Source organism: Lucilia cuprina, chromosome 4 (assembly GCF_022045245.1).
Source record: "Lucilia cuprina isolate Lc7/37 chromosome 4, ASM2204524v1, whole genome shotgun sequence".
NCBI classification, from domain to species: domain Eukaryota; kingdom Metazoa; phylum Arthropoda; class Insecta; order Diptera; family Calliphoridae; genus Lucilia; species Lucilia cuprina.
In genome coordinates this window covers 38,393,716-38,421,146 of record NC_060952.1, presented here as the reverse complement: position 1 = coordinate 38,421,146, position 27,431 = coordinate 38,393,716, and the positions used below count along the sequence as shown (strand labels likewise).

Genomic DNA, 27,431 nt, shown 5'->3' with positions numbered 1-27,431 from the left:
ACTATCAGTTATTCTGATTTAATTTTTATTTGATTCCTTTCGATGTTTAAGCTTAAGCTTTTAGTTTTCTAAACTCTCTTATTTTAAGAGTATTTAAGAATGTTTCTACTGCTTTAGTATTTACTCTTCATGTTTTTAAAAGAAAGTGGTGCCCTTATTATTGTAAACATTTAATATTTAATGAAAATCCTTATAAATTAGCTTTAAAAAACACTTTCGCTTTATAATTTAATAAAAAAAATACTGCAGTCACAAGTGTCCAAAATTCTATAGAACTTTTTTTAACAGTTTGTGTTTCAACCCCTTTAAGTTTCAGTCTAGACTTTAAGCCAATAGAAACAATAACCAACCAACAACACAGTAATTTGTCAGACCATAGTTTCTAATAAAACTTTAAATACTTTTGTTTTTTTTACATACATACATACACTCTCTCTATCTCTCCCCCTCCCCACAAAAAAATTTTTCTAAAATCTGTTTAAGCCTTAAATGGTCGGTTTTTTTTCAAAAAAGTTTGTGCCAAACAAAATCTAAATCTTAATGAAAAAAAAGCAGATATAAAATCACAAATTTGGCTAAAACATCATATAAATCATGTGTTTTGTGTTTATTATGTTGAAGTATGTCAGAGATCTTCTAAAAGGCATTTTTGAGTTGTTTTTCAGTTGCTGCTGTTTTTTTGTTGCTTCTTTCAATTGGCTGTTTTTGCTTTAGGTTTTTTTTTTATTTTCTGCAAAATGTTTGAGCAAAAATACTAGAAATAAAATAAAAAACGTGCTTAAGCATGTTTATGTCAATGTTTTTTTTTCATCTTATTTTTTAGACAATATTTTTATCTATGCATTTTGCTTAAAAAAAAAACAAAAAAATATATACTTTATGGTTGTCTCATGCGTGTGTAGTCGTGCGTTATAAAGATACTTGGCAATAAAATATACTTTTTTATAAATTGCTTAAATTTGTCGAGGTAAATGCACTTTAATGTGGGATTTTTCATTTGATTTTTTTTTTGCAATTGAGTTGATATTTTTATGAAATTTTTTCTTATATTTATGTTTATTTTTAAGATAATTTTGTAGCAAAAATATATATTTTATAAACATTTTTATGTCTGCCTGTTATATCCATGTTTTGATCGTTGAGATATTTGTAACTTCTTGGACATTTTGATTTGACATATCAAACGGAAAGACGGACATTGTAATATCACTTCTATTATCTAGAGGTATAAGATTTAATTCTTAGCCATTTATGTAAACAAGTAATGCTTACACATTACATATAATTATTTAAATAATGACAACACATTACCTAGTAATGTTTGTTGATTGTAACTGCCTCATTTTGTATCATATTTTTGCTTTTATAATACTTTCTATTGTGTTTTATCATTAAAGTTAGAATTCTGAAACACATTACTTGGTAAGGAATACAGTAATGAGAAATATATGTTTTTCATTTTAATAACATTTTCATTACTTAGTAATGTCTATTGTTATAAGAGATATGTTCAGTTCATTATGGTAACTTTTACATTACTGCTTTCACCTATTTTTTGGTTCCACATTTAACTAATGCAACAAAGTAATGCATAAATAAATAATAAGAACACATTACCTAGTAATGCTTGCTGTACTTATAGGTATGTGGTATAATCTCAGCGTTATTGTTATTGTCTCAGATCCACTCTCTCTATTAGTTATCCTTTTATTCAGTTTCTACTTTTTGCTTCCATGTTACTTTTTTTGTGTCATATCATTAAAAAAAGAATACTGATGCACATAACTTGGTAATAGATGTGGTAATGAGGTGTTAATTTCTTACATTTTCATAACGTTTCGTTACTTAAAGACATGTTGAGTTTATTATTGTTACTTTTATATTGATGTCTTCTCCTCCCTTTTGTTCCATATTGCTTTTTATCTAAATTAAAAATTAATGCAAATGCATTACCCAGTAATGCATACAGTAATGAGAAAGCTCTATTTAGTCCACTTAGAAACATATCGTATTACACTCTTCCTCACATTAGTTTTATCTCTACAAAATCTGAATTCATTTTGAATTTAAAACTAAATAATAAGAAACTTTTACTTAATTTAAATGTAAACTGAAGTGTTTATGACGATTTTTTTCCATTGGCTTAAATGAAGGTTTTTTTTGAAAAACTTTTAAAATGTGGGTGTTTTTTTTGTTATTGTTATTTTTACAACTTATTAACTGCATTGACAGTGAAATCTCAGCTCTGATTATCTTCTATATAGTAGACACATCGGCAGACGGACAGATGGACAGAGAGACAGACATGATATAAGTTACAATTTATTTAAATGACTGTCTATAAGTCTGACAACAATAGTGTGGCGATGATGATTATGACGATGATTTCATACCTATAGTGCAAAAAATATAAACAGAAAATAGCTGGTTATACCCTACTGTTGGAAAAAATGGAAGTTAATTTTATTAGGTTACAGGTAAAAACTGCTTACAAAGAAGCGAATAAATAAGTAGATGTATTATAGCCTTTAGTCATGAGTAGTTCTTGAAACTGATCTATATCGTATTTTTAAGCTAGATCTTTGCAAAAAAAGTGCTTTCAAAGAAGTTATTCTAAGGGTACATCTTAGCTGAGAAGTACTTCCAAAAAGGTGAAAAAGAAGTAGATTAGACATTACTATCAATTATTTGTAATTAATAAAAAAATCACTTGCTTAAGTTTTTTTTACTATAGCGTTTACAAAATAGTTTTTAAACCTGCATTTTTTTAACTGCATGTTTTTTGTTTCGTACTTCCAACTAAATCACTGAACTTGCTCAAAAGCGTTCAACCACATTTATAAACTTGATGTACTTGAATTTTATTCTGATTATCAGTTTTTTTTCTATAATTTTATATATATATTTATAGTTTATTGCATCTTTTTTTTGTTTTCTTAAAAATTTTTGCTGTTATTTTTGCTAGCAAATATGTGAATGGCAATAAAATTTACAAAAAAAAAAAACTGTCTTATATAGATAAAAATTATGCTTTATTGCCTTAATCAATTTACTCGAAAGATTTCTTTTTTAGATTTTCAGTCACTTTTATATTTAAGCAGACTTAACAAAAAGCTATGAAATAAAAAAAAAATACATTGATATAAATAATAAAATCAATTCTAGGCACGTTTAAGCGTTTCTTTTCGTTTTTTTCTCATCTCATCTATATTTTTTATTAAGTTTGTTTCGATTTTTTTTACTTGTCTAGGATTTTATCTATATGTGTTTTATTTTAAACAATAGTACGTAACTTTAACTATAATGATAATATTTTATTTTAATTTATTTTGCAGAGTAATAAATATCCTTATGTGTTTTTTATTGGTGTTATTTATCCTGTAGTTATAAAAATTGTAATTAAATGCTTGTTTTTGACACCAAACTGTTTATAATTTTTTAATAACATCCGTTGTCAAGATACGTACGAAAAGTTGTCAAATCAACAACAATGATTAATGAAAAATATACGACGTTATTAAATCAACTAAAAATAATAATGTGTTATCGAACTGACAACGCTATGTTGCCAAACAGTACCATGCATTTACCGAAATGATATGAAGCGTAACGAAAAAGCAATAATGCGTTGTTGAAATAACAACAATGCGTTGTCAAAATTAGAACACATTTTTTCCTTTGCGCAGTGTATAATTCTACCGACAAGTTTTATTCCATTGCCTAGTCCATGAACAAGATTGTTTTGAATAATTCCTTGACGGTTTGTTGGAATAGTCTACTGACTAGTCCATAGGGTATAGTCTCTATTGACTAGTCTATTAAATAACCTATTAACTTCTACATGGACTAGTATATGAACTAGTCAATTCTATAGACAAATCCATAGAATAACCAATAGACTGGACAATAGACTAGACAATTGACTGATCCATAGACAAGTGAATAGATTGGACTCTATGGACTAGTTAGTAGTCTAGTCTCTTTTCTAGTCTATGGATTTGTCTATGGTATTGACTATGACTAGTCGATGGACTAATCTATTGCTTTTATTTCTGTAAAATTGATGTCTAATTAAAAATCGTATTTTTGGGTTGTAGTCTTCGCTTTGTTTGCTCTTAAACATTTAATTTCAATTTGGTTAATTAATTTTTGCAATTAATTTGTATTGATCTTTAAGAAATGTTTATATTTCTGGGTTATAGGCTCTGATTACTTAGCTCTCAATTATTTACCTTTGTTTTTAAATTTTTTGTTTTATATAAATTTATTTTGATCAATTTGCATTGATCTTTTTAAAATGATCATATTTTTGGATTGTAGTCTGTGTTAAGTTAGCGCTCAATCGTTTACCTTTATTTTTTATATTTTTTTATATTTTCTCCAATTAATTTGCATATTATTTTGTTGTTTGCAATTTATTTCGTTATTTGCATCATGAATTTCCTGCTCGTCGACTAATAGGCTAATGATGATCATTTGTTTATTGTCAAATGGCTTTGAAATTTTTTTATAAAGTTTAAAGTGTAAGTCATCAATAAAACATATTTAACAGCAAAACAAAAACACTTTCTTTTGCATACAATATAAACTGAGTAAAAAAACACCTAAAACGCCACAATTAATTCCCACGCTTACCATAAAATAAAATTAATTACAATTTAAATACAAATTTTCAATTAATATTTAAAAATACAATAACAAAATAATATAAAAAAAACACGAATATAAATTTTTGTTATTTTTAAACATTTTTTTTAAATAAATTTCAATATGTTCATAAATTTATTGTTATGAGTTGAACGTGTCAAGATCAATTCAAACACACACACACACACTCTCTCAAACTCTGGTTTTTAAAACCCATTTAAACTTTTTTGTCATTTTTATTTTTGATAATATTTAAAATTTTATTTATATTTTTTATATAAATTTTTTTTTGTTTTATAAAAGTTTGTTAAACATGTTTAAAATATTTAATTATTTAACAAAAAATACTTCACCTACTGATATAGTAATATTTTTTATAGAAAAAAAGTGTTTAAAATTAAACAAAATTGACATGTGTTTCTTTTATTTTTTGCAAACCCAAAAACCGCACCCAGAAATGTGTCAAAGATCATCTAGAAAATCAACAAAAAATAAGCAAGAGTTAGTTGTTTTTTTTATTTTGGTTTGCTTTTTATAAAACACAAAAAAACTTTTAGACCAAAGTGCTTTAATGCATGATAATGTTTTAAAGGAAATAAGAATAAAATTTAAATTAATTTTTGCTACAAATTAAACCAAAAACAGTTTTAAAAAACAAATTTTTAAACTAAATTTTATAAAACAAACAAAAGTTATGAGAAATTTTGTGTTGAAAAGTAATTATTAAGAATAAAATGTTCAGCTAAGAAGTTGCTAAATGTTGCTAAGAAGAACTATTTTATTTGTTTTTTTTTTAAATTTTATTTTTTATAAAGTAAAGTTAAAATAAATTTTGTGTTTTAAATGTAAATATAAATATCAATAATAAAATTTTCAGCAACATGTTGCCAAGAGGAACTATTTTAACAGTATCTTAATAAAATAAACTTTTATTTATTATAAAGCAAACAAAGTTAGAAGAAATTTTGTGTTAAAAGAAATTTCCAGAATGAATGGTTTAGCAACATGTTGCTAAGTAGAACTACATATTTCAATTGTTTTTTTTTTAAATAAACTTTTATTTATTATAAAGTTAACAAAAATAGAAGAAATTTTGTGTTTAAAAAGTAATTATCCAAAGTAAAACGTTTAGCAACATGTTGCCGAGTAGAACATTTTTAAACCTTTGTTAACAAAATTGACATCTTTCGGCGAAATAAGAAATTTTAAGTTTTTATTTGAAAACATTTAAGCTGAGAAGCATATTATAACAATATACTAAATTAGCAACATGTTGCCAAGAATAATTATTTGAAATGTTTGTTCAGAAGATAAGAAAAATTAGAAAGTTTACAAAAAAATTAAGAATATAAAACTTTCATTTGAAAACATTTTAAGCTGAGAAATATATTACAACAATTTGCTAAATAAATATAACATTAAGGTTCTTTAGCCACTTGTTGCTAAATCTTAAGTAGTATGCTAAATAAATCAAAGATTAAGGTTGTTTAGATACATGTTGCTGAACCTTTAGTAATCTATTCAATTTTTTGATATTGTTCTTACCGCATGTTGAACTTGTGCAAACTGTTAACACTTTACCTATTGAACAACATTGTTAGCAACATATTGCTAAACATTTGTTAATACCTTTATATAAATGTTGCTTAACATATAGATTAACATTTCTTTTTAAAATTGTAACTATTAAGGTGTTTTTATAATATAAAATTTGAATAAACTAATCTCTTATTTCCCATTTATCAATAAAAAACCACTGGAGATTAAAAAAATAAATAAAAAAGTACTTAGACCACCAATTATATATGTTTTTTTTTTCTTACATCAATCTTTGACATTTAATAAATGTGAGAAAATCTTTGTAGGAAAATCTTTCAAAAAAAAAAAAAAAAAAATCAAAACTAGAAAAAAACTACACAAATATAATTTAACGGTTTTTATATTTTAATACCAACTTTAGTATGTACGAAATCAATTTCAATTAAAATTTAAGTTTCTTTAACTCTAACTCTTCAAATCTCCAACTACACCACCACACCATATAAAGTTAAAGCTAAAAGGCTTATCGCTATAAAAACCATCTGCTAACGAAGTTTAGTATATGGATTTAAGTTTTTTTATTTTATTAACAAAATCTTCATTACATTAACTAAATAAAATATATAAAAAACATGATTGTAATCCTCTGTAATCAGACAAGTAATACTAAGTTGGAAAAAAAGAAACAAACAAAGGTGGGGTGTTGCTGAACTCTGCTTATAGACCATTTGTGGTTTTCAAATGTAAAGAAATCATTTTTTTTAAGTATTTATATTGTTTTTTTCTTGGTTGCTGATGTTTGTAATGCAAAACCAAATAAATTTTATTTAATTTCCAAAAAAATAAAATAAAAAAGTGTAAGAGAGCCGCACCTGTAGTTTTGTTTTGGGAAAAAATCTAATTTTGCACCTTTTTTTGCAGTTGAATTTTATTCATTAAAATAAATTTATACAAAATTTGATTTAGTTTTAATTTAATTTTTTTGCCTCAAAAAAATCGAATCTTTAGTAGGAAAAGGTTGAGCGTTTTGGTTGGTGTTAAATGTGAGAAATTTTGCTTCAAAAGCTCTTAAATTGAAAATATTTTGCTTTATATTGCAATAAAAAGAAGATAAATTGCTACTATTTTTCTTACAAGCTTTTTGAAATCAATATTTTTAGAAAGGTTTCAGATTTCTTTTAATTGAGTATTTTATTTATTTTGGCAAAATGTTGCTAAACATTTTTAATTATTTATTATTTTTTTTTAATTAACAATTAATTAAATCAAATACTAAAACTTAAACTATTTTGCTTCATATTGCATTATTAAAGACAATGAATTGCTACTACTGGCAACAAAATTGTCCTTAGAAATTTTTCTATATTTTTATTAAATTCGAAGAGGTTTCTTAGATTTTGTTTAAGCGTTTTTTTTTTCTTAATAATAAATTGAATATATTTTGGCAACATGTTGCTAAATATTTCTAACTATTTCTTTTTACATACATATATAATATTATCTATATACATTTTAAAATTGTTGCAAATATTAACAAATCCTAATTTAATTGTTGTGGCAACATGTTGCTAAACATTTATAACAATTATTCTAGCCTTTTTTTATTTCCAAAAAATCTTAATGGTAATAAAGTTTTCCTTAGAAGAAACTTATTGCAAGTACATACAACATATTACAAATATTCAAGTTATTTGTTGTGGCAACATGTTGCTAAACATTTCTAAAGTTAATTCTAATCTAATTTTTATAAACAATAATAAAACATTTAAATAAAATTTGAAAAACTTTCAACAAATTAATATTAAAATTACTAATAATTTTCAAAGGATTTTGTTTTTAGCAACATGTAGCTAAACATTTTATAGAGCCTGTTTATAATAAGTTTAAATAGATTAAAATAAAATTTTTAATAATTTTGAAAAAAATGCTTTAAAATTATCAAAATTGACAATTGTCATTTTATTTAAAAAGCAGTTCTTTTGAACTTTATTTTCCTTCTGCCAAAAATGTTTCCTCTTGAAATAAAAAATGTTTTTCTTTAATTTTAATTGTTTGTTATCGAATCAACCTGCTGTTAATTGTAAATTTAAATTTTTTTCTTTCATCACTTTTGCAACTTAATTTAGTCTCAATATACATGTTTTAGTAAGATATAGATTTCATATAAGTTTCATTCATTTTCTATTTCAATAACAAGTCTATTTTAATCCCCAGACAACTTTAACTAACTGCTGCACCTTATTTTATTTTTTTTTTCTCCTTATTTTGTATTATTAAGACATTTTTATTAATCTGAACACGTTAGTTGTAGTTTTGTGTGTGTGTGATAGGAAACATGTTAAATTACAAACACAAAACATTATTTCAGTAGGACCAAAAACATCAGCCAGCTGCTGTTGTTGCTGGGAGAGTGAGTTGCAGCAGTGGATGTTAACAATGATAACGAAAGTTTAGCAACAAACTGTAATTAAATGTATGAAAGAAATAAACAAAAATCCTCTACAAAAAACATAGTAATTTAACAAAATATATATATGAAAAAAAAAAACTCAACAATAAATTTATATAATTTATAAAAATGAAAAACACTTACACAGAATGTGTTGTTAATGTGTTTTCTTTTTTCTCTCTTTGCCACAAAAAAAACATATACGGATTATTGTTTAATAAATACAGTGAAAAGCAAAAGTGTTTACAACAGAGCTTTAGCAACATTTTATTTTAGAATTTAAAATTTTTAACTTTTATTCTGGTTTAAAGGCAGCTTTAAAGTTTATAAACATTAAAGGAAATCTTGCTTGACTTATGACAAAATATAGTGATAAGCAAAAGTGTTTAACATAGAATTTTAAAGATTTTTTTTAAATAATTCCTTGAACGTAAAGTTTTGCAACATTTACAACAATGTTGCAGTAAAGTATATAATCCAAAATTTTAAAACTAAATTTTGCTTAACTTAAGGCAAGATTTGGTGATCAGCTAAATTGTATATCTAAGAATTTTATTCCGAATTTTTAAGATTTTATTTAAATTGTTTTAAATTTGATTTTTTATAAATGTAAAGTTTAGCAACATGTATTGCGGTGTGTAATAAAAGTTTTTTTTAAGTTTTTCTTAATTTCCAGACATTAGCAAATCAAGACAAGATTTGGTGAGGAACAAAAGTGTTTAACTAAAAACTTTAGCTAAAGTTATGCAACATTTACTTGCCTAACTTAATACAAGATTTGGTAAGAAGCAAACATGTATAACTTATAACATTATTCAGAATTTTAAAGATTTTATTTGTAAAATAATTCTTAAAATTTTATTTTTTATACAACTGTGAAGTTTAGCAACATTTGTAAGAATGTTGCAGTTAGTACCAAAAGTGCTTAACTAGAAATATTAAAACTTTTGCTTAAATTTTCTTAAAATTCGAGTGTTAAGGCAGCTGCAAACATTAGCAACATATGTAAAAATGTTGCTAACCTTAAGACAAAATTTAGTTAGAAGCAAAAGTGTTTAACTCAAAACGTTTAAACTTTAGCTTACTTTTAGCAACATTTACATAAAGTTGCTAAATTTCAAAACTTTTTTTGCTCTCTAGTGTAATTTTTTGTTGTTTTTTATATTTGGTAATAAATTTCATTGAAATTATCAGCAACTTAATAATAAAACAAAAAAAAATTACTTTTGTTGAGGAGAAAAAAAACAACATATTTTATATTTTTTGATGAGTTTTTTGAACTTTCAACTGTAAACCTTTTTTTATTATTCGTTAACACTTTGTTAGAAAATGAAAGAAAAAAAAAAAAAACTACAACACAACCTGCAACAAATAGGTACCAAATAAAACAAATGATCAATATGTTAAGCATGATGATGACCTTATGCAAAAATTGTCAATTTAACTGTTTTTTTTTAGGGAAAAATACCTTACAAGACACTTTGAGTTTGTAAACATTTTTGTGTTGTAGTTTTTTTTTGTTTGTTACCATTTTTGTAAAATTACATAGGAATTACATAGTATGATTGTTGTACAAAAGTCGTGTTAAAGTCAGTTTACGAAAAGGTTAACACGTGTCCCCAAAAAAAGGTATTTAAACAAGTTAAGTACAAAAAAGGCACTTGTTAATTTGTTTGCAACATTTTGTTGAATTTTCTTAGATTTCTTAAAAATTTTGTGCTAAATTATTGTTTACTTTTTTGGTTTTTTTTATTTCATTTAAAAAAACTTGATACATTTTAAATTGTTTAAATACAATAATAGTCTATGCCCGCAGGGCAGAAGTCTTAATGATAATACACGTTTTATGCAAAAACACTATTTAATGAAGAGTGTTGTTTTTTTTTCGTATTTAGCTGCTAAAGTTTGTCACGTTTATTTTATTCGATGTATTTTGTATATAATACACATTAAAAACTTTTTGCAAAAATGTGCAAATATTAAACAAATTTGGTCTTTTTGCTGCCAATATTAAGTAGTATTTTCTCATAAACAACATTTCCATTACTCACTCTACAAAAAATTCGCAATTAATACCTTTTTAAAAAAGTATCAATATAAAAGTAAAAAATAACGAAAATTACTTTTTCAATATTTTTATTTTCAGTTCTGAAATTTGGTTTACTAGTTTATCAACATGTTGCAGAAAAATAAACCGCCAAATTCTAAAAATGTTTTAATTACTAACCAATTTCTCTCAGTGCATTTCATATTGCATTTCATATTTTCACAAACATAGCAAAATCTAAAAAGAAAAATAATTTTTTTTAATGCTTCTGTTTAATAAATTAAAAAAAATACGTTTTATTTTTTCACTACAAAATTGTTAAATAACAGACGAATTTTAATTTTTTTTTCAAACTATAATTTAAATTAGTTAAGCTAGCAATTTTAGTTTTGGCAACATTTGCAACATTTTTTAAGAAATTTTGTTTTTATTAAATTTAGGAAAAAAAAGGATTGATTAAGATATTTTTTTTTTTTTGATAAAGCTTAGTTTTTTTAAATATATTTTTCGTTTTTTTTTTTTTATAATATTTTTTATCCTAGCAACATGTTGCTAATGACTAAATCGTAAGAACTTAGTACTGAATTTGAAATTTGATTAATTTTTAGTTTTATTAAGTAAAGAAACAAAAATGATTTTTATTTTGTAATTTTAGCAACATATTGCTATTGAAGATGAATTTAATCTATGTTGCAGCAACATTTTTTGCTAGAATTTCTAATGTAAAATATTTTTTCTTATAAATATATTGCTACGATTCCTAATTCAGCTCTGGATGCAAGAAGACCATCGTACGTCGTTGCTATTATCGCTTAAGGGTAATCAGGCCGTCCTGTTTGCTCCGCCTTCGAGAGTTTTACGTTTCAAACCTCATTGCCCAATGTGTGACGTTTTTTCTTGAGGTGCATGTTGACCATATGCAATCAATCGTGTTAACTTAACCTAAGTTTTTAATGAAACATGTGTATTTAGAATTTTTTGCAAATTTTCTAAATTAAATAACAATTTAAATAAACAATGATTTTAATATGAAAACTCAGCAACATTTTATTTATCTAGAATATTTTATTTTATCTATTAATTATATTGTTGAAGTAAATAATAATTTTTCGTTTAAGACAATTAAAAAAATTAAATATTTTTAAAATCTTGGCAACATGTTGTTAGTAATTAAATCATTCAGACATGTTAGTGAAACTTTTCCAATAAGATTTTTTAACAATTTCTGTGTTTAATAACATTTATAATAAACAAAATTTTGTATGTGAAATCTCAGCAACAAGTGACTAGTTGACTATTGTTTCAAACATGCTGCAGCAACATTCTTATTAATACATTTTTTTCTTGCAAATATATTTCTAATTCATGTTTATTTTAAAATTTTTAATAACAATTTTAACAAAAATTGTTTTAATATTCTAAATCCTGGCAACATATTGTTTGTAGTGCAATTATTCTGACTTAAATACCAATAGAAATAAACAACATGTTTTTATTAATAATAGAAATAAATAGTATTTTAAATACGAAATTTAAGCAACATGTGGCCAGTCGAAAATTGTGACAAACATGTTGCTTCAACATAGTTTTTCATTAAAATGTTTAATCTATAATATATTTTTTTGCAATTGTATTGTTAAATCATGTTTTATTTTAAACTGTTGCCATTTTATCGTCTTATTAAAAACTAAAATAAAATTTCAAATCTTAGCAACATGTTGCTAGTTATTAAAACTGTTTATAAAATATGTGCAATTAAATTGTTTAATTGTTTTTTGCTTTAATAACAATTTAAATAAAATTTTGTTTTAATCGGAAATCTTATCAACATGTTGCTAGCTTATATTCATTACAACTTTTAGCAAAGTAGTCTTAACAGCTTCTTTAGAACTTTCTCTTTTATTTACATTTTTTCCCGCCTTAATCTTATTTATACAAATTTAATTTAACTTGTTATTTTGTTTGTGCTTGATTTATTTGGTTTTTGCACGATTTTGTTATTCTTTAATTTTACTACTAGTTCATTGCTAATTCTAGACTTTATACTAAACTCTATAACATAACATTTTTATAGCATTTTAAGACTTTAGTTAATGAGCTTAACTAATAATAAAAATAGATAATTTTATTATAGCCATTGTTGTTGTTGTTGTTTTATAATTAAATACCAGGCCCATAGTAAACTAAAGCAGAGAACGACTTAAACAGTTAGATATACTATAAATAAAAACTTAATACTGTTTGCTGGAAAGTTTAAAATCTGTTGATTGTGTCTTTAATAGCATAACTAGATTTCGTCACCTGGAGTTTTTAGGCGTAGTTCACTGATTTAGACATTGCAAAAAAAATTTAACTGCTATAAGAAATTGTCAGTCGTTATAAGTTTTAAAGCCGGCTTGATATAATTTTTTATTTTTGTTAAATTCTTTATATTATATTGTTTACTGTCTGTTATATATTTTTTTTCTTAATGGAATTTTATATTTTTCTAGTTTTTGTATTCTATTTTAATTTTCATTTCGTTTTAATTGTTTTTTCTTATTTATTTTGTATTTATTTTAAATAAATTTAATTTAACTACGTATTGTTGTGTTATAATTAAAACAAGTCATGCTTTAGTTTTTAAAGTCTGTCTTTTATTTATATTTTATATTTTTGTACATTTTAGTTGCCATTGAATTATTTTTTGTAAAGCAAAAATATCAGGGCTAAAAAGACAACCCCAGTCAGACGATTGTTTGTGTTGGCTGGCTGGCAGACAAACACTTTTTTGTGTAACTAATATAAAGTTGGAATTTAATTATTATTGTTATTGTTGATTTTGAGAATGAGATATTATATTTGAAAAAAAAAAAAACTTAAATGTTTCGTTCTCATACATAAATTAGCTAAACAATTTCTGTTAAAAAAACATGTTCTATCTTAAATAAAGGTGGTAATGAGTTTATTAAAAGTAATTTACATTTAAATGTTTTTAATAATCAAATAAATCACCTAAACTGTACATTAAATTTTCTATAGACCAACTAAGCCATTGTTTTTTTTTCAAATAAATTTTTTTTTTTATTAAACATTCTTTGAATTTTAATTTCTGCATTTTGTTTTAAATCTAGTTTAAATTATTATTAATAAAATTTCAAATTCCTAACATGTTTAAAGATGAAAGCTTAAAGATATAGCTTGTCGATTTCGTGTGAATCAAGTTCCAAAATTTAATCAAAATTTTAAGCGGGCAATTTAGTTCACATAGCCTCTAGATTTTGCAAAAAGTACTTGAGTTAAATTTTAATAGTCCAAATTGGACCACCCATGGTCTTCCGCAATTGAGGAGTAATGAAAAGCTCATGTATATTCTATGTAGATAATTGGTTCATAGAACTCGCGGTTTTTTAGTACTTGAGCTATGGTTATAATTGGAGGTTTTATAGTCTCATGTAAATATACGATTTTTCAAGCTAAAAGTTTAACTTTTCAAACACTCTGATTGATATTATGATACAACCGTGGATTCCGTGTATTTGTTTCCGAAGGCTTTAGACTCCTTAGATCCTCAATATAATCACAACAAAGAGCACAATAAGTTGCAATGGCTCGAGACCATTCAAAATTAATTGATATCGAGAGACTCTCTTGATTTGTGAATATACTTATATAGTTATATCTCAATTAGTTCTATACACCTTTACAATAGGTTTTTCTATTTTAATTGTTAACCCTTACAAGCACAATGGATTTCACTGCAGCAAACACTACCTTTTTTAATTAAATCAATAATTTTTTATGATAATTAAAAAAAAGTCCAAGGATAATATCCTTTATCCTTTTTAGCATGTAGTGACATCAAATTCAAAAAAGTAATGTATTTTACTACGTAAGAAACGCTCTAAATCGAGAAAAAAATCTTGGGACACCGGTGTCTAATATGCTTGAAAGAGTTAATTAAAATTCTGTCTGATCTCTCTTAGAATAGAGGTCCATTAGTTACGCTCTGGAATTTTTAACGATTTAACAAATTTTAAGGCATCTCGCCGATTTTTTTATTTGACAAGCACACAGAGGGAAAAATACGTATTTAAATTATGCACAACTGGTACCAAATTGACACCAAAATGTTTATAATTGTGCAATAATATCCGTTGTCAAAGTATATACGTATAGCTGTCAAATCTACAACAATAAAATCAACAAAATATATAATGTGTTACCAATGTGTCAAACACAACGTTGCATTGTCGAAATGACATCGATTTGTTGACGAACTCACCATAATGTATTGCAAAAATGACATAAAGCGTAATCAAAATGACAACAATGCGTTCTTGCAATAACAACGACGCGTAGTTAAAATTAGAAGTTATTATTTAAAATATTGTCTAAATGTTAACGAACAACGGATTGTATCAATTTCTGTACTTTTCTACTGCTTTTTTTCGCTCTGTGTACGTCAATAAAGATGTATTCATTTTTAAAATCATTATTTCACATATGTACATCATTTTGACCTTCATCTCTGAAAGAAAATGCAAACATGCGTTAACACATTTTTAACATATTTGGCAAGTAAATAACACAAAATTATATTATTTGCTAAATCTTCTTAAATTTGTTTAAAGTAAAATTTGCCGCAACACAAAAACAAATTTTGACAGACAAATGTTTACTATTTTTGTGTTTTTAAATTATCCAAATAATCGCTTAAAAACGACTAAAGGGACATGATGTACAATATAACGAAATAAAAATGGTGAAAATCGTGGTACAGACATTCTGATCATATCTCGAACGTATATCTCCGATATGGAGCCATTTTTTCGCTACGGATTTCATTTCCTATATATGTATGAGATCTTATAACTTTCAAGATCTTTTTAGTACATGATTCGATTAATTTCGAACACTATTTCATAAATATTGATTATTGTTCGCTTTTGTTTAGTTAATATTCTGTGTCTATTTAACAATTTACCAAAAAAAATAACAAATAATGTGTTGTAAATACTTAAAATAAATAACATATCAAACTTCAACAAAATGAGGTGTGAATTATTAACAAACTTTTATTTTTCGAAACTTTTTGGGAGGTCTCTGAATAGACTAATTCACAAGTTGTAGAGGGAATTTTTGAAACGTGCTTATTATATAATTTAAACAAATTAAAAGAAAACGTTTATTGTTTTAACAAAATTTAATAATATTTAAAGAAACAAAACCAATAACTTGAAATTTAAAAGATTTAAAACTTTAAGTCATAATAAATATATTAAAAAATATATAAGTCATTATGCCTGCTTACAAATAAGGCATTAAATAAGTCATAACCAAGCACGCTTATCACAAATAGTCAGTTAAATAAGTTGGTTAATTGCTATAGCACATCAACTCAAAATGATAACTTATATAACCGATTATATGTAAGCCATTACTAAACTACTTCAAAGTATAGCAGAGAGTTTAAACTATGGAAAATAAACATTGGATTAATGCCTTTAAAGGGTTAAGTTTAATATTTTTTATTAAATTAATTTTTTAAATTTAAATTCAACGACATTAAAAAAAAATATTTCAAAAACCTTAAAAATATTTTGAATTATTGATTTCAAATATATCATTTAAAATCAAAGCTATAAATTATTTAAATTTTAAAGTCAATTAAAATCAAATATAAAAAAAACTATTAAAACGATTAAAACGGTTAAAAGGTAATTATCACTATAAAAAAAAGAGCAATAAAATAAATATAGTATTTAACAAAATTTCAAATTACCTTTAAATAATTTAATGAATTAATCAATTTGCTACTAATGTACGCTTCGTTCGTCATTTTAATGTATAGATTTAGTTAATTTTATTATTTAATTAAATTTATATGTATGTTTTTATTTTGCTGTTTTTTGATACGGCTGTTTAAACAAATTAATGAAAAAAATGTTTTTGTTTTATGTGTTTCATGTTAGATTGAAAAAAAAATTATTAATAGTTTTTAATGGTTTGTTTGTATTTTTTATTATTATTTATAATATTATGAAAAAAAACTTAGGTCAGTTTTATTATTAACTTAATTATAAATTTTGTAAAAGTTTTTATCAGTAATTAACTTTTTTTCTTTGTAAATGTTTAGGTCAGTTTTATTTTTTTTTTTTCATAAATTTTTTTTATTATTTTATTTAATCTTTTTCAGTTTTTTTTTTTAAGTTAATTTGCTGCTTAAATGAGTAATATTTACAATATTTGTTTAATATTGTAAATTCCCTTTTCTTAATTTTGAATCACAATTTTTATTTACTTTTAATTTGTTGTAAAATAAATATAGAAATATTTTATTATCGTTAATTATAATATATATTTTTCTAAATAAATACTTTACTGAATATTCGGTTTGTAGACTTTTTCTCAGCTATTTTACTGACTCAAAACTTACATCAATTACTAACAAAAACTTTTATTATGAACAATTATTAACCGAGAGATTGTTTCCTGTTGTACGATTTATGTAGAGTAGGTGGACCAGCAGTGAGTTTATTATTCCGAATAAGACTGATATTGATGGCAAGTACTTAGCAATCACTGCTTATATAAGTAGTTACAAATAGGAAGTTTTAAAAGTTGTTTTGTTTTCAAAACAAACAAAAAATTCTCACACAAATTACAAACTTTGGCTTCCTATGCTAATATAAGTACTTCAAAATAAGATGTTAAAAAGTTGTTTCGTCCTTGCCTTCCTAAGCTTATATAAGTACTTACAAATAAGGAGTTAAAAGGTTGTTTTATTTTAAAACAATAAAATTGTCGATATCACAACGATACGTTGCCGAAATGACATGAAATGTAATCGAAATGATAACAATGCGTTGTTACAATGTCAACGATATGTTGTCAAAATTAATTAATTAAAAAATAAAACAAAGTACTTCCAAAAGAATAACATTTATCACCACTTCAAAAGTAGATACCTCATAGACTAGCATGTTGTATCAATATATCAGTTAGAGGCTTAAGAACTTTTATGCCAAGAAATTTTACATATACTACGTGCTGAGTTATAAACAAAACTCAAGACAAGTTTTTTTCTTTTGCAAAATTCATTTAGAATTTTCTTATTTCTTCCTCATTTTATTATTTTCTTTCTTATTATATAATAATTCATAAAAATTAAAAAATATTGTTTAACATTTTAGTCATTGTTAAGTAAATAAATACAAAATGTGCGAATTTTGTTTTCTTTAAAAAAAGCAGGCCTTGTTTTTTTTTTGTTTATTAAACGATAAAATTTTATAAACAAGCTGCTAATTTTAAAAATAAAATTCCTTTTATAATAATAAAAAAAGCACTCACACTCAATGATGATAAGTTAACACAAAAATAATATTCAGTACTTTTTTCCAAAACAAAAAAAAAAAAAAAACCCTGATAAATTGTTTTAATTATTTTGACTTTTGGGGGACTTCAACAGGGGGTTTAAATTAGTTAGATAACTTTATTATAAAGTTATTAAAATGTATGTCATTGGGGTAATAATTTTGTCAAATTGTTTATTAATAACTTAAATAACTTTCTATAAAAACCCAGCGAAAAATTCTATTTGAATCGAAAGCAATAAACGATCAATAAATAATTATAAAGGTGTTCGTGAACTAATGAGTTTTCACAGGGAAAAGTTTTTAATTTACCGGTTCTTCGAAAGCTCATTCTAAACAATACATAAGTTAGCTTTAACTTGAATAGAATAGAGTTTTGTTTTTAAGAAAACAGGTTTTCTGAAACTTTTTTTCCGCAACATTTTGCTTAAATATTTTATTATATACGCAAAACCAATTATTAATTTAATCCGTTATTAAACATTCCTTTCAACTTGAATATATGTACATATGCTTTTTTTTAATTATCTTATTCTTTCTATATATAACAAAATTTTAACTTCCGCTTTTTATAATTCATATTTATATTTATCAAATATTATTTGTTTCAAAGTTTTTTTATTTACTATCTCTGTTTTGTTTCGCAAATTCTCAAAAGTTTTTTTTTTCCTTTTAAACATTTTTTGCACAAATTTATTCTCGCCAAAAAGAAGAAAAATAATATAAAACAACAAAAAAAATTAACAATTCTAATTGTTTTATTTTTGCCATAAATAAAATATTTTTGTTTAAATAACAACCATCGCAGTCATCAGCAACATTTAGTCATGTCTACCAAAAAAAAAAAATAAAAATGAGAATAAAATCAGTCAGTCTGTTGATGTCTGACAGTTGAAGCGCGTGTATGATACAAGGTACTCCACCCCCACATTTATAATTATTTCACACACACACACTAACAAAATTAAACAAGAATAATAACAACAAATTTAAGAAATATTTTTAAAAATAAATTTCTGTTTTTTTATAAAAAACTTAATTTTAATTCTTATTCTTGTTTAATTTTATTTTTTAACGTTGGTCGCTATTAACCCATTTTTATTGGGTATCCAGTATAGTCTAGCGTATAGTCTAGCCTATAATCTAGTCTATAAGTCTTGTATAATCTAGCCATAGTCTAGTATAGACTAAAGCCAAGTCTAGTATAGACTAAAGCCTAGTCTAGCCTATAGTCTAGTCTATAGTATAGTTTATAGTCTAGTCTATAGTGTAGTCTATAGTCTAGTCTATAGCCTAGTCTATAGTCTATAGCCTTGTCTATAGTGTAGTCTATAGTCTAGTCTAGTCTATAAGTCTTGTATAATCTAGCCATAATCTAGTATAGACTAAAGCCTAGTCTAGTCTATAGTCTAGTATATAGTCTATAGTCTAGTCTGTAGTCTAGTCTATAGTCTAGTCAATAGTCTAGTCTATAGTCTAGTCTATAGTCTAGTCTATAGTCTAGTCTATAGTCTAGTCTATAGCCTAGTCTATAGTGTAGGCTATAGTGTAGTCTATAGTCTAGTCTATAGTCTAGTCTATAGTCTAGTCTATAGTTTAGTATATAGTCTAGTCTATGGTCTAGTCTATAGTCTAGTCTATAGTCTAGTCAATAGTCTAGTCTAGAGTAAAGTCTAGTCTATAGTTTAATCTATATCTAGACCACAGTCTAGTTCATAGTCTAGACTACAGTCTAGTCTAATGTGTAGTTTAGTCTATAGTCTATTCTAGTCTATAGTCGTCTATAGTCTATAATCTAGTCTACAGTCAAGTTATTAGTTTATTTTATAGTCAGTTTATATTCAAGTCCATAATATAGTCTTAAGTCTTGTCTAGAGTCGTCCAGTCTATAGTCTAATCTACCGTCTAGTCTGTGGTATAGTCTAGCCTAGTCAATAGCTTAGTCTCTATTCCGAAATAGAAAATGGTATATAATTCCTATTTCGAAAATTTCCTCTCTTAGAGGGTTAAACATAAATTGAAAAAAAAAACAAAAACATTATCACTAATAGTAATTGTTATATGCCTTTTTCATTGTTGTTGTTGTTTTAGCTTTTCTAATATCTGATTTACCCCACTCCATGTACCGGCTATTAAAGTAAATTGTTTTTGTTTTTGTTATTTTCACTAATTTTGTGTTGTTGATTGGGGTTTGAGTGTAAAAAAAAAGTATAAAACAAATACAAACAAATTCAATGTCAAGGTTATAAATAAAAAATAAAGAAAACAACAACAAAATTAAAAAGCTTGTTTTTTATTTTCTCTTTCATTTCATTTTGTTTATGTGTTTTTTATTTTATTTTTTGGCACTTTTTTATAAAACAAAATTGTTGTTATTTTTTGATAACTTTATACAAAAAAGTATAAATAAAATAAATGGCAAAAACACACACTCACACATTTTAGCTGAAAGTGTGTGTGCTGCTTAAATAAATAAAGATTATTCATCAGCCAGGCCTTATTATTAAAATGTATTTTATTTATTTTTTGTTACCTGAAACTCGTGTGTTGCTAAAACAATGAGTCAAATGAGTTAAATTTTCAAATTTTAGTTTTCAAAGTAAAGTAAAACGTTGTTTTGTGGTAAAAATATATATAAAATGCGTTGTTGTTTTATTCTTTTAAATGTTGCCATCTTTCATCAGTCTTATAAAATTCTTAAAATAATGCCTTGTGTCATAATAAAGTGCAGAAAAGGGCAAAATTTTTTTGCCCTTAAAGAAAACATTATTTACTTTTGCCCTTTTTAAAACCACGCTGCTGTTTAATATAATTTAAATTTACTATTTTTACTTATCGTTTTGCAATTATTATTTTTTTTTTTTCAATTTAAAAAAAAATCTTTATATATTTTTTAATTCTGTGGTTTTACTTTTTTTCAATAGTTGTTGACTGTGTATAGTTGCTTTTGTTTTAGTATTGTTTTTTTTTTTACAAAATTCTGTGATAAATTAATATAAATTATCTTTAAACCGCAGGCAAGTTGGAACCGTATGTTAATTGTAAAATCATTTATCAATTTTATTTAAATACGTTTTAATTAAAACGTTATTCTGTTTTGCAAAATGATTAAGTATTTTTGTAGTGTAATACCATTAGAATTTATAACATTATGGTTAATATTTTTGCTGCCATTTCAAATTTGTAGATTTGAATAATTTTTTCTATTTCTTTTTCTTTCAGTTCTACATCTGGCTGCAATGGCATCTTTTCACGTCGTTTGGATTTTTCATCATTCAATCTTTTGCCCAAGACACGTTTGAATTCCTATCAAGTTAAGGTATGTTTAAAAAATTTCTTATTAAATTTATTTTCAATAATTTGAAGCAATTTCTGAAATTTCCATAATTTTTACAACATACGACAATAAAATGTTAGGACATCAATTGTGACTTGGTTAAATATATTAAGTAAAAAGTATTTTAAAAACCTTTTCTATTTATACACATTGTTCATCAAAGTAAAACCTTAGATATCTTAGAGAACTAGATATTTAGAATAGTGTTAAATATAAAAGGCGGTTTGGTGATGTTTTTTTAAACTTTTTGTAAGTTGATATCAACTTAATTAAGAGTTCAGACTAGTTACGAACCTAAATCACTTACATCACCAGTTTTACAACAAATCTTTTCTTTGCAACAACGCATTGTTGTCATTTCGATTAAGCTTTCATATCATTTCGGCAATGCATCTTTGTGATCTGGACAACGAATCGTTGTCATTTCGGCAACGCAATGTTCAAGTTTTTCTTAATTTGATAACGTCGTGTATTTTTTTTTAATAATTGTTTATGATATGACAACTACATACCGCACATACTTTGACAACGGTTTTTATTGAAAAATTACCAAACAGTTTGGTGTCAATTTGTCACCAAGCGTGTATAATTTAAAAAAAAAATATATTTTTCTTCTGAGTAAAAAATGTTAATAATAAATGAAATGTATTGCTATAACCATTCCAAAACGTTCGTCATTGATGTGAACATTTCAAATTCACCATGAATATGAACATTTTGCCAATATTCAAATCTTCTTATAGTTCATTAACCTTTAGAGATATTTTCATTTTCCTTTAAATTGAATTAAAGTTTTCAAGCAAATGTCATAATTAAATTTCAAATACATAAACATTTTCATTTTATAATTTATTCGATATAAAACAAAAATTTTAGATAAAGTAATTATGTACATATGTAGCATACAAAACGACTATACAATAAGCTACTAGCGATTGCTAAAATGCTACTTAACGGACTACATGTAAGGCTAAGATGTTTTATGTAAGAGCTACACTTGATAGAATTTAAGAACTATTGGAATTTGAAATATACAAATATATCATGAGATTTGTAAAGATTGATCATTTATGAAATATGATCTGTTATGGAAAAACATGAAGTACATTAATGTTAACTGAGTGGTTAGAATGTATAATTTAATTACGCACACAGAAGGACAGACGCGATTTCTGGAAAGTTTATAAAAATGGAACTAATATTTTTGAACTTTAAACAAATTAGTGAGTTTGTCTGTCATCATTATCATATTGTAGGGTATAAAAGATTCACATTGAAAACAAAAGCAACTAAGAAAAATAAACAAATATTTTGTAATTTTAGTTTTGTAAACAAAACGCAAAAAAAAAAAACTTAAATTACCAAAAAATAATATAAACAAATAATAAAAATTATGAAAAAGTGATGATTAAACAGTTTAATATGGATACATGAATAAAAACAAAATTTTGAACTGTGTTTTGTTTGTATATCCATATAGTAATGTGATCTTTATACAAAGTTGAAGGAGTTTGTTTTTTTTTTTTTGTTATTTATGCTATTAAGTCCAACAAAAAATATATGACAAAATAATGAGATAATAAAATAATTTCTAAGAATTATTAATATATTTGTGTTTGTTGTTAACAGCTGTGACATATATTTATAAAATTATAAGGAATAAACAACTATATATTTAATTCATAAGAAACCATGACAGAAATTGTTTAAATGAAATATATTTTTTTTTACTAGACAAACATTTTGAGACAGTGTAACAAATAATAGTGAATTACTCTTGCAAAACTAGTAATTTAAATACATAGAATAACAAAAAAAAAAAAAAAACGCTAGAAAAGCATCAAAAGTAATACCGTCCGTTGTCAAAGTGAACATACCACGGATGTGTATAACAGTTAAATAACTTCCTGTTATAATTTTGACAACCACCATTGTAAGTTTAATAACGCAATGGTTGTTATTGCAATATCCCCTTGTTGTCGTTTCGCTTACGCTTTGAGTCATTTCGGCAATGCATCGTTGTGACTTCAACAACTAATCTTTGTTTGACAACATAGCGTTGTCACTTTGGTAACACATTATTATTATTTTCTTTTTATTTAGTAACTTTATGTACTTTTTATATTTTCGTTGTTGTGTTTAAGAACTATTTGTTTATACTTTGATAACGGATTTTATTGTCTCTTTTCCCTCTACGTAGCACTTATGGCAAAAAAACTGTTTGCAACAACTTTAAATACATATACCTAACGAAAAAAAAGTTCTTCTTATTCTATTGTTTTGATAACTACCCATTCATACTTTGACAACCAATGTTATTTAAAAATTATAAATAATTTAGTGTGAATTTGGTGTCTTTTCCCTATGTGTAGTAATTATAGCAAAAACTGTTTGCAATTCCTTCAGATAGAAATATCTGATTCTGGAATATGATAGAATATTTACAATGATATGACAGGATATTACAATTAAATTATTGCTACAGGTATTGCAAAATTGAAACATCTTGACTTAAGGCTTGTTTGTTTTAGATTTGACCTGTTTAATTATTGCACTTCTGCAACAGCTATTTGCAATAGATTTTAGTTAGAATGTTTTGTTCTGGGGTATTTTAATCCACTTCTGCTCAAGTCTAGCATATTTACAAGACCTTTTTTGCTATGATCTTCAACATTACAAGGTTTTTGTTATCTAGAATTTTGTATAACTATTTTTTTCGTGTAAATCTTTTTCTGGGGTACTTTAATCCACTTCTGCTATAGTCTGGAATATTTACAAGACCTAGCATATTTCTGAAATTAAGGCTACGCTGTTTAGTTATTGCAACAGCTGTTTACAATAGATTTTAGTTAGAAAGTTTTCCCTTGAGGTATTTTAATACTCTTCTGCTCATGTTTAGCATATTTGCAAGATCTTAGATCAAAGCAAAATCATCAACATTACAAGATTTTTTGCTAGAGTTTTGTATAGATATTTTCCGTGTAAATCCTCCCAACAAGTATATCGAAATTGAATTACCACACCGAATTTTTACTTTCTATTTAAAACACACACACACACATCAACGACAAAGCTATTAAGTAATAAAATGTTTAAATACTTTTACCATATTTTTTTCTCTCTATTTTACTTGTTCTATTCTATACCATTACATTCTATTATAATTATTATTAAATATAATTATAGAAAAATTTAACACGCCATCAAATTCCATGGTAAAAAGGCGTTTTTTATTGTATAGTAAGTTAAAGAGTGAATAACATTTTCACTGAATAGAATTCGAAGAATTTTTCAATGAAATACTTTTTTATTTTGTCATAAATAAATGTAGCATGAAATTAAAGTGTTTTCGTATAATAGAAATTAAAATATATTTATATTTATAATCTTATTGTTTTGCACAAGTTAAATAGAAAATTTAACCTGTAGTTTTAGTGGCATGGTGATATGTCAAACTTTAAGACAGTAGAATCGTAGATTATTTAAAAAGGACACAATTATCACTATTCAGTTTCTATTTCTCCTTAATTCATGTCCTATCACATAGCTATGTATGCTTTCTAAAACAAAAATTAGTAAATTGTCTACTTAACATAGTACAGGTATACTAGCGGGTAAACACTTAAAACAATTTTTTTTTTTCAATTGCCTTGTGTTTTTCTTAACACGTTTACATTCTTTGAAATGTAAAGAGGAATCAATTGCTTACTTAATAAAATATAGATATTGTAACGCTTACGTTTTCACTTCATAGACTCTGAGTAAACTATAGTGTGGTCGGTTGAATAAAGTTGTTACCGCTTAAATCGTATGAACAATCGCTCACTTTCCATACATGTTATTGGTAATTTAACAAGTGCATATTAAACTCAATTGTTTGCTTATGATAGCACAAGTAATCTAGAGTGTAAACATTATAACCTTTTCAATTCCAATTTGAAATATAAACAAAATGATTAAATTCAAAAAGAAATATATTGTTTAGTTAATCCTGCATTGGTGATCTATTGCATTGTACATTAACACTTTAGTGTCTCTGAGTAAACTAAAGAGTAGTCAATTTTCAAATTTGTGTCTTGAACTTATAACTTAACTAATATTTATAATATTTGATTGTTTCCAGTCTCAATTGACTTCCCTTCTTTTATACACACAGTCTAAAATTACTACCCTAAATGTTAGTTCAGATCTTCAGACCTGCAAGGTATAAAAACCCCCCACATTATTAAGTAGTTGTGGCAATAATAGTTGTTTCTCAATCTAACACTATAAGGATTATTTTAAGCTTTTATATGTCTGCTGCTCTAACTCTTTCTAAGAACAGACAAAGCCTGCTAAATTATAAGACGGAAGAAGTGTGGCAAGAGAGCAAGCAAATGTGAGTAGAATTTATAAAAGCAGACAGGTGTAATGACATTTACAAGAAAATAAAAGATTTAATTTTGTTTCTGTGTTTTTTTGTTTGTTTTTGTTTGTTTTCAGCTTTATTGTTGTTTTTTGCCATTAAGTATAATTTTAAATAAATTATAATTTGTATATTTAATAAAGTTTAGCATAATTTTCGGGATGGAAAATTAAATGAAATTAACTTAAGGCTGGTTTTATTAGAGATTTTGATAAAAAGTCTAAAAGTTTTCAAGGTTAAAAAAGGAAATTTGAAATTTGATTTGTAAACTTGTATGAGGTTAAGAATTAATTTAAAATTGAATAAGAAATTTAGTATAATTTTAGGCTGTAATTAATTAATTAACTAAAGCCTATTTTTGGGGTGTATTTTCAATTTAAATTAAAGCATAAGCTAAGGCGCTTTAGAAAAAAATATTTCTAAAAATCAGCTCTCTTCGATCTCTTGGATTTACTTTTAAATCTGTTTATAGGTACTGTACCTACACAGAGGGAATAAACCGGTGTAACAGTTCCGAAATTGATACAATCTGTTGTAAAACGTGAGCTTACCACATGAGTTAACATTTAGACAACGGATGTGTATAAAATTTATAAAACACACAGTTTTCATTTTAACAACGCATAGCTGTTGTTGCATTAAATGATTGTTGTCATTTTAATCAATGTATCGTTGTGAGTTTGATAACAAATAGTTGTCATATAGACAACGAAAAATTCTGTTTGACAACATAGTGGTGTTACTTTGGTAAAATATTGTTATTTTTTGTCAATTTAATGACGCCGAGTTTTTTATGTATTTGTTGTTGATTTGAGAACTATCCTTACATATCATGACAACGGATGTTATGAAAAATTATAAACACCTTGGTGTCAATTTGGTAGCAAGCGTGTATAATTTTTTAACGTATTTTCGCTCTGTTTAGTAGTTGGTTTTAGGGTCAAAGGTAACAAATTATTACAAGTTTTTTCCATTGATTTATTGTACATATTTTAAGGAACATTTTCCAAAATTTTATTAAAAACCTTAAATGATTAATGATTTCTCTTTTTTATAAAAAAACACCAAAATTTTCATAAAAACTTCTTAATGATTTTCTCAATGAAAAAATAACAAATGAAAATATTCTGTAAATTTCTAAAAAAAAAACCTAAACCATATTAAAACTTCAAAGGACTAGAGAAGTAATCATAAATTATATGAAATTACAAGAAAATATGAATAAAACACAATCAATCATTAAATAAAAATGCTAGAATTACAATTTTTCCTTTAACATTGTTTTAATTGAAAAAACACTAAATGAAAAAGTCATTATTATGTATAATATTTAGTTTTGAGGGTTAAAAATTATTTGGTATTTTTATGCAAATTTTTCTATTTCCCCTATTCAAGGTTTTCTTTCACACAAAATAATTAACAATTGTTAAGGACTTTCCCTTTTTTTTTGAACACAAAAATCTTTAAATAAGCGTAAAAAATATGATAAATTATCCTAAAAAATATTTTCCAAACAATTTTTTTTGTAGTTAATAAAATTATTTTCAATTTTGTGTTAAGCTTTTGTTCAAATAATAATTATTATTACAAAAATGAAGTTAAATACTGTGTTGACAGCAGCTGTTCAATGATACCCATACTCATATCCTGCT

The 27,431-nt window shown here is 24.9% G+C and overlaps 1 protein-coding gene across 1 annotated transcript in view; it reads left to right on the top strand.

The window, feature by feature from the left end:
• Positions 1–27,431, top strand: part of LOC111690448 (headcase protein) — a 186,184-nt gene that overhangs the window by 60,187 nt on the left and 98,566 nt on the right. The window contains exon 2 of the mRNA XM_023452926.2: positions 21,260–21,356. Coding sequence (XP_023308694.2) covers positions 21,260–21,356 — 97 coding nt within the window. The remainder of the gene's footprint in view (positions 1–21,259; positions 21,357–27,431) is intronic.